Source organism: Canis lupus, chromosome 18 (genome assembly GCF_003254725.2).
Source record: "Canis lupus dingo isolate Sandy chromosome 18, ASM325472v2, whole genome shotgun sequence".
Taxonomy (NCBI): Eukaryota; Metazoa; Chordata; class Mammalia; order Carnivora; family Canidae; genus Canis; species Canis lupus.
Window position 1 is genome coordinate 3,325,096 of NC_064260.1, and position 13,274 is coordinate 3,338,369.

At 38.7% G+C, this 13,274-nt stretch overlaps 1 protein-coding gene across 1 annotated transcript; it reads right to left on the reverse strand.

Annotated features, from left to right (window-relative positions):
- Positions 1-11,521: 11,521 nt before the first annotated feature.
- On the reverse strand, positions 11,522-12,105 carry LOC112661317 (60S ribosomal protein L21-like). Its single transcript, XM_035701090.2, has one exon. It carries the CDS (start codon positions 12,059-12,061, stop codon positions 11,579-11,581), a length of 483 nt encoding a protein of 160 aa, XP_035556983.1. The 5' UTR covers positions 12,062-12,105; the 3' UTR covers positions 11,522-11,578.
- Between the last annotated feature and the right edge of the window lie 1,169 nt (positions 12,106-13,274).

Below are 13,274 nucleotides of genomic sequence, written 5' to 3' on the forward strand. Positions count from 1 at the left end.
AAGGAAAAATGAATGATTAGACATATGCACAGAATATGTCAGTTTTCTTTAAAAATGACATAATAGAATAGAAACTGGATTTTAGAACCCACATGTAAAAGAATAGAGGCATTGAATTATTGTTTCAAATAATATTTTTTTACCATTAAGATAACCACTATGAATTCCTAAAGGAGAGAACTTAAATTCTGGTGGAAATGTGTGTAGTTGAAACCCGATCATTTATTAACTCTGTAAGCTCAGGCACATTACATAACCTCATCTCCTATAAAATAAAAATCATAGTAATAGGGACGCCTGGGTGGCTCAGCGGTTAAACGTCTGCCTTCAGCTCAGGGTATGATCCTGGGGTCCCAGGATTGAGTCCCACGTTGGGTTCCCCGCAGGGAGCCTGCTTCTCCCTCTGCCTGTGTCTCTGCCTCTCTCTCTCTCTCTGTGTCTCTCATGAATAAATAAATAAAATATTTTTAAAAAGATCATAGTAATATAACAAATAAAAATACAGATTATGAGTTAAATTTGAAGTTCAAGTAAATAATATATTTAGTTTGTTATTCATGCAATATTTAGGAAATATTTAATTGTACAAAAAAATCCAAAATTTAAATTTAACTGAATGTTTGCAATAGACTGAATGTTTATGTTTCCCTCCACCCCAAATTCATATGCTGAAACCCCAATGTGGTGGTATTTGGAGGTGGGACCATGGGGAGAGGACTAGATCATGAAGGTGGGATGAGTGCTCTCATAAAAGAGACATCTGAGAGTTCCCTCGCCCCTTCCACCACTTGAGGATAAGCAAGAAGATGCTCTCTATGACATGGCCCCCCAGGTCTATGGTATTAAAAGTTATAGCTCCCCAAATGGACTAAGACAAAGCCCTATGCTTATCTGGTAAGCCTACCCTAGAGAAATTCTGTTCAGAAGATTTGATACTAAGCCATGCAAGAAGAATTTTGTGCAGTTTTCTGTTTTTTTTGTTTTTTTTTTGGTTTGTTCCCTTTATTTTTTATTGTAATCCTCTATTTTTTTCAAAAATCAAAAAAAAACTTTTAAAAATATATCTTAAAATAGTCAATTTAGGTATTTTAATATTAAGCAATACTCAGTACATAAATTCTTAGAATTAACTACTTAATAAACATTTGATGAATGGATAAAATCAAGCTGGCCACTTAGAGCTGTACAAGGCAATACCACAGGGCATGTTTGTTTTTTTTTTTTAAAGGAGTAGTTTCTGTTCAATGGACAGGAATCATCAGTGTTGTGTTGCCTAGAGCCAATTGAAGAGGCTCACTCTGGAGTGGGCTATGCGTGGGGCTTTGCTAATCCTTTCTGCCCTCGCATGGATCTACACAAACTCTTTCTATTTGTCCGAGACAGTTGTGTTGTTCAGTCTGCATGAGACTTCACACAGTCTGACTTGCAACAGGTGCCAGTGGAAAGCTCCCACGCAACTTCTAATTGGTTGCAGCAATCCCTTACTTGACAATGACCTTGCCCTTGTGGAGATGATTTCAAAGAACCTCCCCCAGGACCATATCTTGGAGCGCTAGTTCACTGGAGGTTAGTAGAGTCTCACATGAATGTGAAAAGCATAATACAGTTGGATCAACACAGGGTTTGGAGTCAGACAAAATTCACTTTAAATCCTGTCTATAGGGACGCCTGAGTGGCTCAGTGGTTGAGCGTCTGCTTTTGGCTCAAATCGTGATCCTAGGGCCCTGGGATGGAGTCCCGCATGGGCCTGTCCACGGGAATGCTGCTTCTCCCTCTGCCTGTGTCTCTGCCTCTCTCTGTGCCTCATGAATAAATAAATACAAATCTCTTAAGCAAATAAATGAATGCATGAACGAATGAACGAACGAACGGACGAATAAATAAATAAATAAATAAATAAATAAATAAATAAATCCTGGCCGTGCTATCTAATATAACTGGGAATCTTGAAACACTATATGACTTTTCTTGCAAAATGGAAATAATAGTTATATTTACCTTGCAGTGTCCTTTAAAATAATGTACAGAAAGTATTAAGAAGTGATTATTATAGGTGTGAAAAATATGCATTCGTTCAATCATATATAAGACTAAGTTACGATAATGAGTTTATTTCGTCATGTAATAAAGGTGATTACAACGTAAACCTCACAGAGTTGGAAGGATCGCATTACTATACATGCATGTGTATATATATTATGTGTAGGAATATCATAATGCTAAGTATGACTTGACCATGAACACACACACACACAGAGAATCACACACGCACGCACACAAGGCCATTTTCTTATGGAGGCAAACCGTCCCCAGTTCTCTACACTGTTACCCTAAGACACTACTTGAGTCGCACCATGCTCTTCTACTCTCTTGTGCAGTTACAAACTCCATTTCAACAGGAATGTCTCATATTTTAGATATAATTTTGAACAGGGTAAATTGGCAAAGTAATAAAGTGAATTCCCATATCCCTTTTACTGAAACTCACCAGTGACTCACATTCTGTACCTTTTGACTTACTCATTCCCTTTCTCTCTCATTCTAAGCCTTCCTTGGAAACATTTGGGACTAATTTCAGAGAGGATGTACCACTTTTCCCTGAAACTTCAGCGTACATTTCCTAAGAACAAGGACAAAAACATTCTTTTATACTTACCCATCATTCACTGCTCCCAAGCAGGTGCTCAATAGGCCATTTGCTTGAGGGGAAGACACTGGTCTGATCTGACCTGCATATTTCTGGCTTACTCTAGTTCAGAATTGCTGGGGAGAGGGCCCAGGAGTCTCAGCATGTTTACAACCCGGGTTGTACTGCTCTGAGGTTCTCAGTACAAAGTGCTCAGAGTTTCAGCATTCTACTTTGGCAGCATGGATGACATTCTGGGACTTTTGGTGGAAAGAGGATACAGAAATAGAAATTTAGTTTTTTTAAGAAAATACAAGGCATGATGTTTTTGCATCTATGATTTTATGGATATAAATTCATACCCACTCTGCTAAGAACTAACTTCATTCAGGGAAGAGAAGACTTTGCTGCAAGTTAGCAGATAGCCATAGTGATGTGAATAAAGTAGCGTCAGTAAGTTTCCATGTTCATCAAAAGAAGTGAGCAGGTGGGAGTTTATGTGGGAAAGGTGGGAAGTAGGGGGAAGTTCAGTTGTTTGGGGATATTATTGTGAACTTTTAGGACTTCGCATTGAAATTAAGCATTTGAAGTTGCAAGGATAAGACATGTTGAGCTTAACGTAGTAACAAAGGACATTGGAAGGACACATGGGAAAGGAAGACAAGAGCCTGAATTTGCATGTTGCCTGAACCAGCTTACCCAGGCCTGTGGGACTCGGCTCCAACTTTGAACTGATTTCACTTGCTTACTATCTGGTCACGGTCACATAGTTGCAGTGTGACATCCTTAGTGTGATGCCTAGACACTGGTATCCTGTAACAATACATAAAGAGGTCATCGGGATGTAGTAAGACATTGAACCCAGATCTGAGAAGCTAACTGAAGTGTTTTGCTAAGGGAAATATCTCCATCTTCTTCATGAATATGCGAACATTTCAAGGGGATGTGGTTAGGGTATAAAGAGATTTGGTAAAACCTAGTTTGGGCTTGCTGTATCAAGGCAGAGCCTCACCTGCGACAGGCTGAACACCGTCACTTCCAATCGAAACACCTCTCTTGAGGAACTGAGGAAAATACAAAACCCAAACGCACCTAATATCATCCAGTTTCATATCTTCTGGCGAGATTTGTGCAGAATTGATCCCTTGAGTTTATAGCAGTAAACTGTAACCTCTCTAAGATGTAGGTGTCAAAATTCTCATTTTCATCAAGGCTCCTCTCAGCACTCTGACAAAACATCCCAGCAATCGGCCCGCATTGACAGTTGATTGAGATCCTTAGTGATTTCCTCAGTGGCTGTCGCTTGCTCCCTTGTCTGGTGGCCCATCAGTAATGGGAGCTCTGTATTTTGTCTGGTTTATTATCTGTTTATGGCATGCATTCAACTGCCTTGTGGCTCACGGTACTGCACATAAAACTTGTACATAGGTCTCTTCCGTCTCACATCCACATTTCCATAATCTGTACACTGAAGTTCCATTTGGACAAGTGATATATTTTCCTTTGGAAATGTGAGTACGAGACACACAGAAGGAGGTAGTGGCCTTCGAGAGGTCCGAAGGCAGTCAGTAGAAACCATGGAGTCTGGTCATGGTGCTCATCCCATTAATACCATTACAGTATCTGTAGCCCAGTCCCGGTCTTCAAATATTCACTCCATTTTCTGCTTTGGTGCCTTCTCAGCTAACTTTCACTGTCTGGTCAAGGGGGTTCAGGTGCTGTTCAGTGACACTTGGGCCTCAGAGCTTAGGAGATTCAGGATGTGAACAAAGACCCTTTTAACCAAGATGTTGTAACTTGCCATTCCTACCATATGGTTAACACATGAATGAGACATGAGAAATTTCTCCTTCACCTCCTGGCCCTCAGAACTTGGACAGGAAAGGGGGGTTGTGTCCAAATTTAGCTGAGAACTGAAGTGGCTCCAGGTCATTCTCAACTTCTACCTCCATTCCGGAGACTCACCCAAGAACAGGGAAGAAATTATAGACACTACTACCAACACTGAAGCATCCTCCTTCATTTCCTTCAACTCTTTCCCTTTCTCCCATCATGGAGGATCTTAGATGTATGTGTGACTTACTCATTGTCTCTGCTTGATAGTATCTTCTCCTAAATCTTTCCATTTTACATTTGATGGTAATACATTTCAACTTGCCTCCCTTTGGGGCCAATAATGATCTCTTCTATTCGAGCCCACATGGCTGTTGACAGACTCTTCCAAGGCTCTGGTTCCCTCATTATCTTTCTTTCACTGCCAATTGGAAAAACAGAAGTCACACACACACTTGAAGTCTGGTCCTTCCTGCCATTCTCATGCTCTGCTGTCTGAAGTCATCCTGACCTGGCTATGCTCAGGTGTCTCATTTGTCAATGGCATTATCCATTTCCCATGGTTCACGGAATAGCACTAAAAAAATGAATTTTTAAAAATTATTTTTAAATTTTTGGATTTTTTAACTTTTATTTTTTAAAAATATATTTTATTTATTTATTAATGACAGAGAGACAGAGAGAGGCAGAGACATGGAAAAGGGAGAAGCAGGCTCCATCCAAGGAGCCCGACGTGGGACTCGATCCTGGGACTCTGGGATCATGCCCTAAGCTGAAGGCAGATGGTTAACCACGGAGCCACCCAGGCATCCCTGAAATTTTTTTTAAATTCAAAATACTAAATGATCTGACCCAAGTTTGCCTTGCCCACTCTGTACTATTCTACTTAATTTCTACCCTGTTGGCAAATTTTAATTCCTGAATATTTTTCATGTATGTTGATTTTGCATCTGTTTTTCCATGTCCCCATTAAATGCCAGGAATGTCTTTATGTTACCATTTTCACACTTTCAAATTCTAGTGACTTCAAGTTTCAGCTGAAATTCCTCCCCAAATCCCCAACATATATACAGAGGCATACACACACACACACACACACACACACATAAAGAAACATGTTTACAACACACACACACACACACACACAGAGACACAAACTCTTTCGTCCAAACTGCCACAATCCTCTCATACTTCTCTTAGGCCCTTATTCTTCATCTCAAGTTAAAAAAAAAAAAAAAACTCACAATAACTATTTTACAGCTTAAAAAAAACTGTTTTTTTTTTTTTTTTGTTTTTTTTTTTTTTTTTTATTTATTATAGTCACAGAGAGAGAGAGAGAGGCAGAGACACAGGGAGAGGGAGAAGCAGGCTCCATGCACCGGGAGCCCGACGTGGGATTCGATCCCGGGTCTCCAGGATCGCGCCCTGGGCCAAAGGCAGGCGCCAAACCGCTGCGCCACCCAGGGATCCCTATTTTACAGCTTAAAACTGCACACACAACATGGCAAGGCCAGTAGAAACGGGAAAGCAATATAAATAAGAGAGGAATCCCAAGTATTACATGAGATGTTCTATAGAACAAAGGAATTAAATTTGTTATATCAAGAGTTTTTAATATCCCCCCAAATTTAATGTTTTGTTTTTTAATTCCAAAGCAGTACAAGAAATCCTTAAAAAATTAATCCATGCAAAATAACTTGAAATGCTGAGCTTCCTGGATGCATTTATTCACACAAGTCATTCTTTTCTATCCTGGAATTCAAAAAGGATTTTCATCAACAGCTATCATTTCTGTGGAGGATTTTGTGGCATGGTAATCTCGCTAATGTCTGCGAGTACATGAAGCATTATTATACAGTGTTTTGGCCAGGTTTCTCCATGTCTGCTGAGACAGAAGAAGAAAAAACGGATTTGTCTGCCATATACGGTATTAAGTTGGATTTGGTAGTAACTCTGGGGCTCTAGGATTAGATTGTTTTCAAAATGAAAACACCATCTGTGAGAGCTGTCAATCAATGATGAATTCACCTATTCATTCTAGGAAAATGTTGCCCTAATAATGCTGAGACACATTACAGAGGGAGGGTTCCCAGTTGCTTTCATTTTCCTCTACAACCTTAAACAAGGTAGGTTTTCTCTGTGTTTGTGAAATGGAACCTTTTTACACTGACATGGCACCAGGGGCCAGAAGACTGTCAGAGTTACCCAGAACTGTACACAGCAGGCACTCAGCAAGTTTGTAGAATCAACGTGATTCATCCATAAGACTGAGAGTTCCTATCAGATTTATGTTTTCTCTGAAATGAGTTACAGCGAAAGGAAATTTCCAGCAGATTTTTTTTTTTAATAGTGACATAGCCATATCTAAGAGTAGGCTTTAAGCTTTTCATGCTTAGAAGGAGATTTTTCTCTGGACATATTAAATATTTCATTTTTCATTTACATTCACATTTAAATGTGTTTTTTCATCTTCATGACTTATAATTTGATATGAAATTGTGTAGAAATCCTTTATCTCACCTTTTTTTTAAAAAATATCTCAAAAACCTTCTACATTGGTTTTTGATAGAATTTTAAACTTCCTCTTATCTCTGGATTTTATTATGCCCTCAGCAAATCACATCAATGGAAATCATGATTTTTTTTTTTTTTTACTTATGGAATCCAACCTTGAAAATCTTTAACTATGTTATCAATGCAATGCTGAATCAGATTATCTTCATTTTTTTTTCCAAAATGAATAAGTGGACAAAAATAATAATAGATTCTGGGAATATGCTTATTACTTTATAAGTGCTTATTGAACCATTTTATATTCTAACACAGGGTTATTAATTTTGTCAGGGAAGAGGAAATATGTGTCGAGCACTTAAGAAAAGACACATTTTGAAATGAGATGTTTAACGACAATGTTATTGGTTTACCCATAAGATATATGGTGGTGTCAGTGCTGGTAGTGGCACGTGTGTGTTTGTGTGGGGAATGCAGCAGTGTATTGATCTTAGTTGATAGGCAACTATGTAATTGTGTTTCTGAAGGGCAGCTTGAGTTATCACTTCAGAACATAGCTAAGTCACATTCAAACTGTTGGAACTATAGTCTAATGGAAAACAGAAGATCAAGAGACGCTCTTGGTCTTAATTTGTCAGGAGCCAAATTAAGAAGGCAAATGGTAGACAAGGTGAATGGTGCCTTCAGTAAAGTCCCAGCCACAAATCCTGTTTTTTCCACCTGCTCTCAGCATCCTTCCAATCACCTCACCTCCAGGAAATAAGCAGAAACTTGGTTTTATCTCTTAAGTGTTTAGTTATCAGGATGGAAGAAAACCCCAAAGAAGATGATTCTTAATTTTGGAATATAAGGCAGTTAAACACCAAAGTGTAAATAAACTTTGAGAATATGGACTTTTCTATAAATTTTAATCTTTCTCTAGGCATCATATAGAACAACAATATTCATGACCCTTGTTTAGGATTAGTCTTAACATTCTCTCACCAATAAATGATATTTCACTCAGGCTGCCATAACAGAATACAGCAGGGGGTGTGACTTAGAAATAAGAAAATCTTTTCTGGAGGCTGGAAATCTCAGATCAGGGTACACAGGATTTGGTGTCTGGTGAGAGGTCTTACGTGGTTGTAGACAGAGATATTTGCTTTGTTCTCACATGGCCTTTCCTCTACATGCACAGAGAAACAACAGCTCTCTGTTTTACTTTTAAGGACACTAAACATATCAGATGAGGTCCCCAATCTTATGGCCTCATTTAATTGAATTACTTCCACAGAAACTATACTGGGGGTAGGGCTTCAACATATGAATTTGAAAGAAGACACAAACATTCAGTCCATAACAATTAACTTAATGTTGGTTTTGTTTTATCAGGAGCTTTGTAGGTTTTTAAAGTTATTATTTCAATTACAGACTACATTTATGTGTTATAGAATCTGTAACAGTCTAAATAAGTCTATAAATAAGATCAAAAATATGATCTTCTGGACATAAAAATGTTTGTTTACCACCTCAGACAATTGGCTTTCTGGAAGTACACCTAAAGACATCCCCTAACCCTGGTGTCCACAGACTACAAGTTAATAATATTACAGATAACTCAAGCTGTAGCTTGGAACATTATAAAAATATCAAGGCCTATCTGGCAATTCAATCTTGAAAAACGCAAAACTAAAGCCCAAATAAGGACTTGTTTAAATAACCTAATTAATCAACAAATGACCAACAGACATTAAAAAATGAGTCTTTCTGTTATGAATTCCCAAGATCCCACTCTGCTGGAAACATGTGTGAATGTGTGATCATAAAAGAATCTTGTTGCACCCTACTAGTGGTGCTGATCTAACCCGCATGTGGCAAGAATACCACAATTGCTCTAGTTGTAACTACAGACGGCAATTTATCTGAAAGTATAGCCTGCAAACCTAATTTGATCTCACTGGGATAGGAATAATGTCACTTGTTTGCTGAAAGTGCACAATTTAAAAAAAAATCTACTAATCTTATGAAAAATGTGCATGTAGTTCTTCTAACATGTCATTTTTGGTAATGAGTCTTTGTTCTATTATTTATCTTGTTCTTAATTTGTAGATATGTCTATCATAGTATAGTAGAAGCACAAAGTGTAGCACATACATTCTATTAATTAAAAAAATATTAACACCTTTTATCTTTTGATTAATATGATCTATGATAAACATAGAGAATTATCATTGAGAGTTCTCAATTAAACATTGAGAACTGTATAAGAGAACTCTCATTGAGAGTTATGAACTAAACATTAAGAACTATATCAATCTTTTCAAATTTATTATACAATTGTCCCCAAGATAACACTTTGAGAGAGCCACTCATGAAAGAGAGAGCAAGCTTTTGATGTCATTCAGATTTCAGAAGATATGAGAAGAGCCTATAGAACTTAATCCCTATTATTAATTCAAAATAGATGACAGAAACTTAAATATCACAGAAATTGTAATATTCTAAAAAATGAAGTAATTTAAAGAATATAAATGCATGTAATATTCACTGAAGGTTACAAAAAATGGTGATGCTATTGCAGCTTCTGTGGGTGTGTGAGGGATGGGCGCCCTGGGTCCCTGAGGGAAGGAGTTCACTGTGTCTGGAATGAGTGATGTTTCCTGGATGGTCAGAATGCCTGGAATTGTTAGCCTAGGACAGTGAGCTCATCTTCTGTTGGCCAGAGTTTTTGTCATTGTGCTTAATTTAGTCAATATGACATCACTGAGTGTCTAGGAGTCAACCTCTGTAGTCACTGGCAAGTTTAGGATGGCCATTGCTCTGTCCACGCCTTGTCCATAACAACCCTGCTCCAGCCTCTCACACCCACTTATGGAGACTCATAGCAGGAATAATTTATAATGTATAAGAAATTGTAATAAAATATGTCTGCATACAAGGGAATTAGAAGCATAATTTTCTGGCGGAAGTGGTACGGAATGGAAATTTACAATAACTGTTATATACAATAATGTACTTGGAGAGGTAAATCTGCTTAGTTTTTATTACCAGGATCTCATGAGTGACTGAAGGGATCATATTTGGGCAAAGGAACTGTCTTACAATTCTGTTGCACAGCAGGACTTTCTGGAGTTCTAGTTGGTATTTCATCTTGGTCCCTGTGCCTTATATAGCAGAGATCGCCCCCAATCCAACTTAGTGCACTGGAATTCTCCAATAAAAGTGCTACATTAGTAGCTGAGAGGTCCATGGCCCCTGAGTTCCAAAGCTACCCCTGCAACTTTTCAACCTTTATAGTCTAAATCTTCTTGCAAGGCGTTATAGCTCTTGGTTCACAAACGAGACTGGACATGGATCTCAGCACCATCACACTAAGGAAGGTGCCACAGAACTTTAAGCAAACAGATTGATTCATTTGAGCTTAAATTCCCTCACCTCTACAAGGAACTAAAGTGAGTATCCTTCCCATAAATTTTCCTGGGAGAATTAAATTAGAACATACCTGTGAGGCACTTAACAGATACATGGCACAGAAAAAGAACTTAATAACATTGCAATGATCAAATCAACCCAGTGTCCATGTGTGTGAACGTCAGAGGGTTACATAAGGTTCATCTCAGCTAAGTTTTTCTTGGTCACTGCATAATAATATGTCTATTAGTCCCTAGATTGTGTCATCGAGGTGAGACCAAGTTTGGCTGATGATTAGGGAAACAGTAAAATCCATCCCCAGATAACTTCAGAGAAACGATGAAATCTATTTCCTCAGTTGAAACTTTGGGAGCATCCTTCAATTTCCAGAAATTTTCTGAAATTCAGCAGGTAGTCACTTGATTGGTGAATCCAAGACCCCACATTATGGAGCTTCACATATATCTTGGCCTCTCATTTCCTGCTCCACTTGCCAAGAGGTGAGTCCATGTGTCTGATTCTGGCAAGTAGACTGTTACCCTAAAATGTCCTACTGGGTTTTCCTGGTCTTTTTCTTGTTCATATAGAGTAAAAAAAAAAAAAATGATAGAGTGCCTCAGTGGCTCAGTCATTTGGGTGTCTGACACTTGATTTCAACTCAAGTCATGATCTCAGGGTCCTGGGATCCAGCCTTGCCTCATACTCTGTGTTCCCCAGGAAGTCTGCTTGAGGATGCTCTCTCCCTCTCTCACTGCCCCTCCCCTTGCTTGTCCCCTGTCTCTCCCACTCATTAATCAATCACTCAATCAATCAATCTTTTAAAAAAAATCATAGAGTCACATAATGGAAGGATCTCAGGTCCCTGAATTTACCACTTGGAAGAAAGGAATGAAGAATAGTTGATCATAAAATGGCATGTGCATATTGACCACTCGAGTGTAATCTGAAGGCATTCAAAACTCTTCACTATCCTTTCAATAATTTTGAGAAAATTTTCTTAATTGATGGGAATTTTGTTTTCTTTTGCTTTATTAACTGTTTTCCTGAAGTTAGGTTAAGAACTTTAATTATAATCAAGATATATAGTTTCCTGAGGGAGTAAATAGCTGGCCAATCATTAAACTATGTGAGAACAATACTGAATCATGTACAAATTTTTTTTTTTTAAGAGAAACACTTTTACAATCCTGAGGTCTTTTATTTTCTTTACAGTTATCATGCCATGAATTCATAGGGAATGGGTTCCAGCAGTTCAGGCTCCTTTCCATTGGTTCTCACAAAGTGTGCTTCTCTGGGTGGGGCAGGCTGGCGCTTCAGTTGGACCCAAGTACCTTTCTCTTTGGCTTCCTTCTTTTTCTGATCATTTTCCTTCACACGCTTCAGGAAGCTATCTCGGCTCTTTGAGTGTTTAATATGCTCAATGCGGACATTAATTCTCTTGGCAAGAATCTTGCCCTTAACTTGTTTGTTTACAACAATGCCAACAGCATGCTGAGTAACACTGTAGACCCTTCCAGTTTTGCCATGGTAACATTTGTGGGGCATTCCTTTTTGAACAGTGCCCATTCCCTTGATGTCCACAATATCACCTTTCTTATAGATTCGCATGTATGTGGCCAAAGGAACAACTCCATGTTTTCTAAAAGGCCTAGAGAACATATAGCGGGTACCTCTCCTCTTTCCCTTTGTGTTGGTCATTTTGGCGAATTACTGGAAGATGGCGGTTCCGGCCGAAAGGAATCATGTACAAATTTTGAAGAGAAAAGTGTTTTGTATGTGGAAACAGGAAGAAAAATAAACATGGGCCTTTTTGATAACAATGGAAATTAAAATCAGGGTCAAAGAAAAAGAGCCTTTCAGATCCAAGTTCCTGTCCTGGTGTGTTAGTTAATTCTGTTACTTACATTAGTGATTTAACCTCTCAAGGCCTCAATTCCAAATGGGTAAACAGGAGTCTGCATAGCTAAGCAGTCAAATGCGATAGAATGTAAAACAGCTTAGCATATAATAAATATTGAATAAATATGCCTTTCTGGTTCTTGTCCTTTCATTGAGACATGATTTCATCAGAAAATTGACAAATAACTAAAAACTTATGATAAGTAACAAAGTTATAATACAGTATAAAAGTAATGACTGTTTGGGGGCAATTTTAACAAACCTAATCAGCTGAGTAATAAAATTAGAATCACACATAGCTCTGGCAGCCATAAGGCCTATGATCTATGAGAGACAGAAGTATTAGCAAAGTAATTACAAATAATTGCATGAGAAAACTGCAGGAGCAATAAAAATCAAAATCAGGAAAATATCATGCAATCTAGGAATTTTCACTCATTTGATATTGACACTGAAGACTGAAGAATATGCATGTGAAGGCCTGATATTAATCATCTCACCCTGAGGAACAGGATTTGCACGGGTTCAGATTAGAGAGCATGGTGGATCCACAGCAGGCATGATGGGCTGTGATGAAACAGGAGAGGAGGGAGGGTGTGAGCTCGGGGAGGCGTGGTTTCTCAGGCGAGCTCAAGCAGGGTGTTAGGAGCATGTGAAGGGACTTGACACGTGCTTCAAGGGCAATGGGAAGTCATACGTGGTGGACTGTGTGCTTGGCTCTCATTCTTCACCTCCCCATGTCCATGCCCTCTGCCAGGAAACCATGTAGTACCACTTACTCTGTCCCTTGGTTCAGACATATTACTTGCTTTGGTCAATGAAACGAGGTGGAAATAAAGAGGTGCCAATTTCTGAACCTAGGCCTCAGGAAGCCTCACTGCTCCTTGCTGTACTCTTGAGCTTCTGTTGACAGCATGCAAAGTGAGCCTGGGACAGCCTCCTGGTCACAGGAGGTGATGAAAGGCCCAAGGAGTAGATTTTTCTGAACTGAGTATTTCCAGTGAGCTGCTCT

Bases quoted from the DNA above. Each gene is read 5' to 3' on its own strand.
- LOC112661317 (XM_035701090.2), bottom strand. From the start codon at position 12,061: ATGACCAACACAAAGGGAAAGAGGAGAGGTACCCGCTATATGTTCTCT.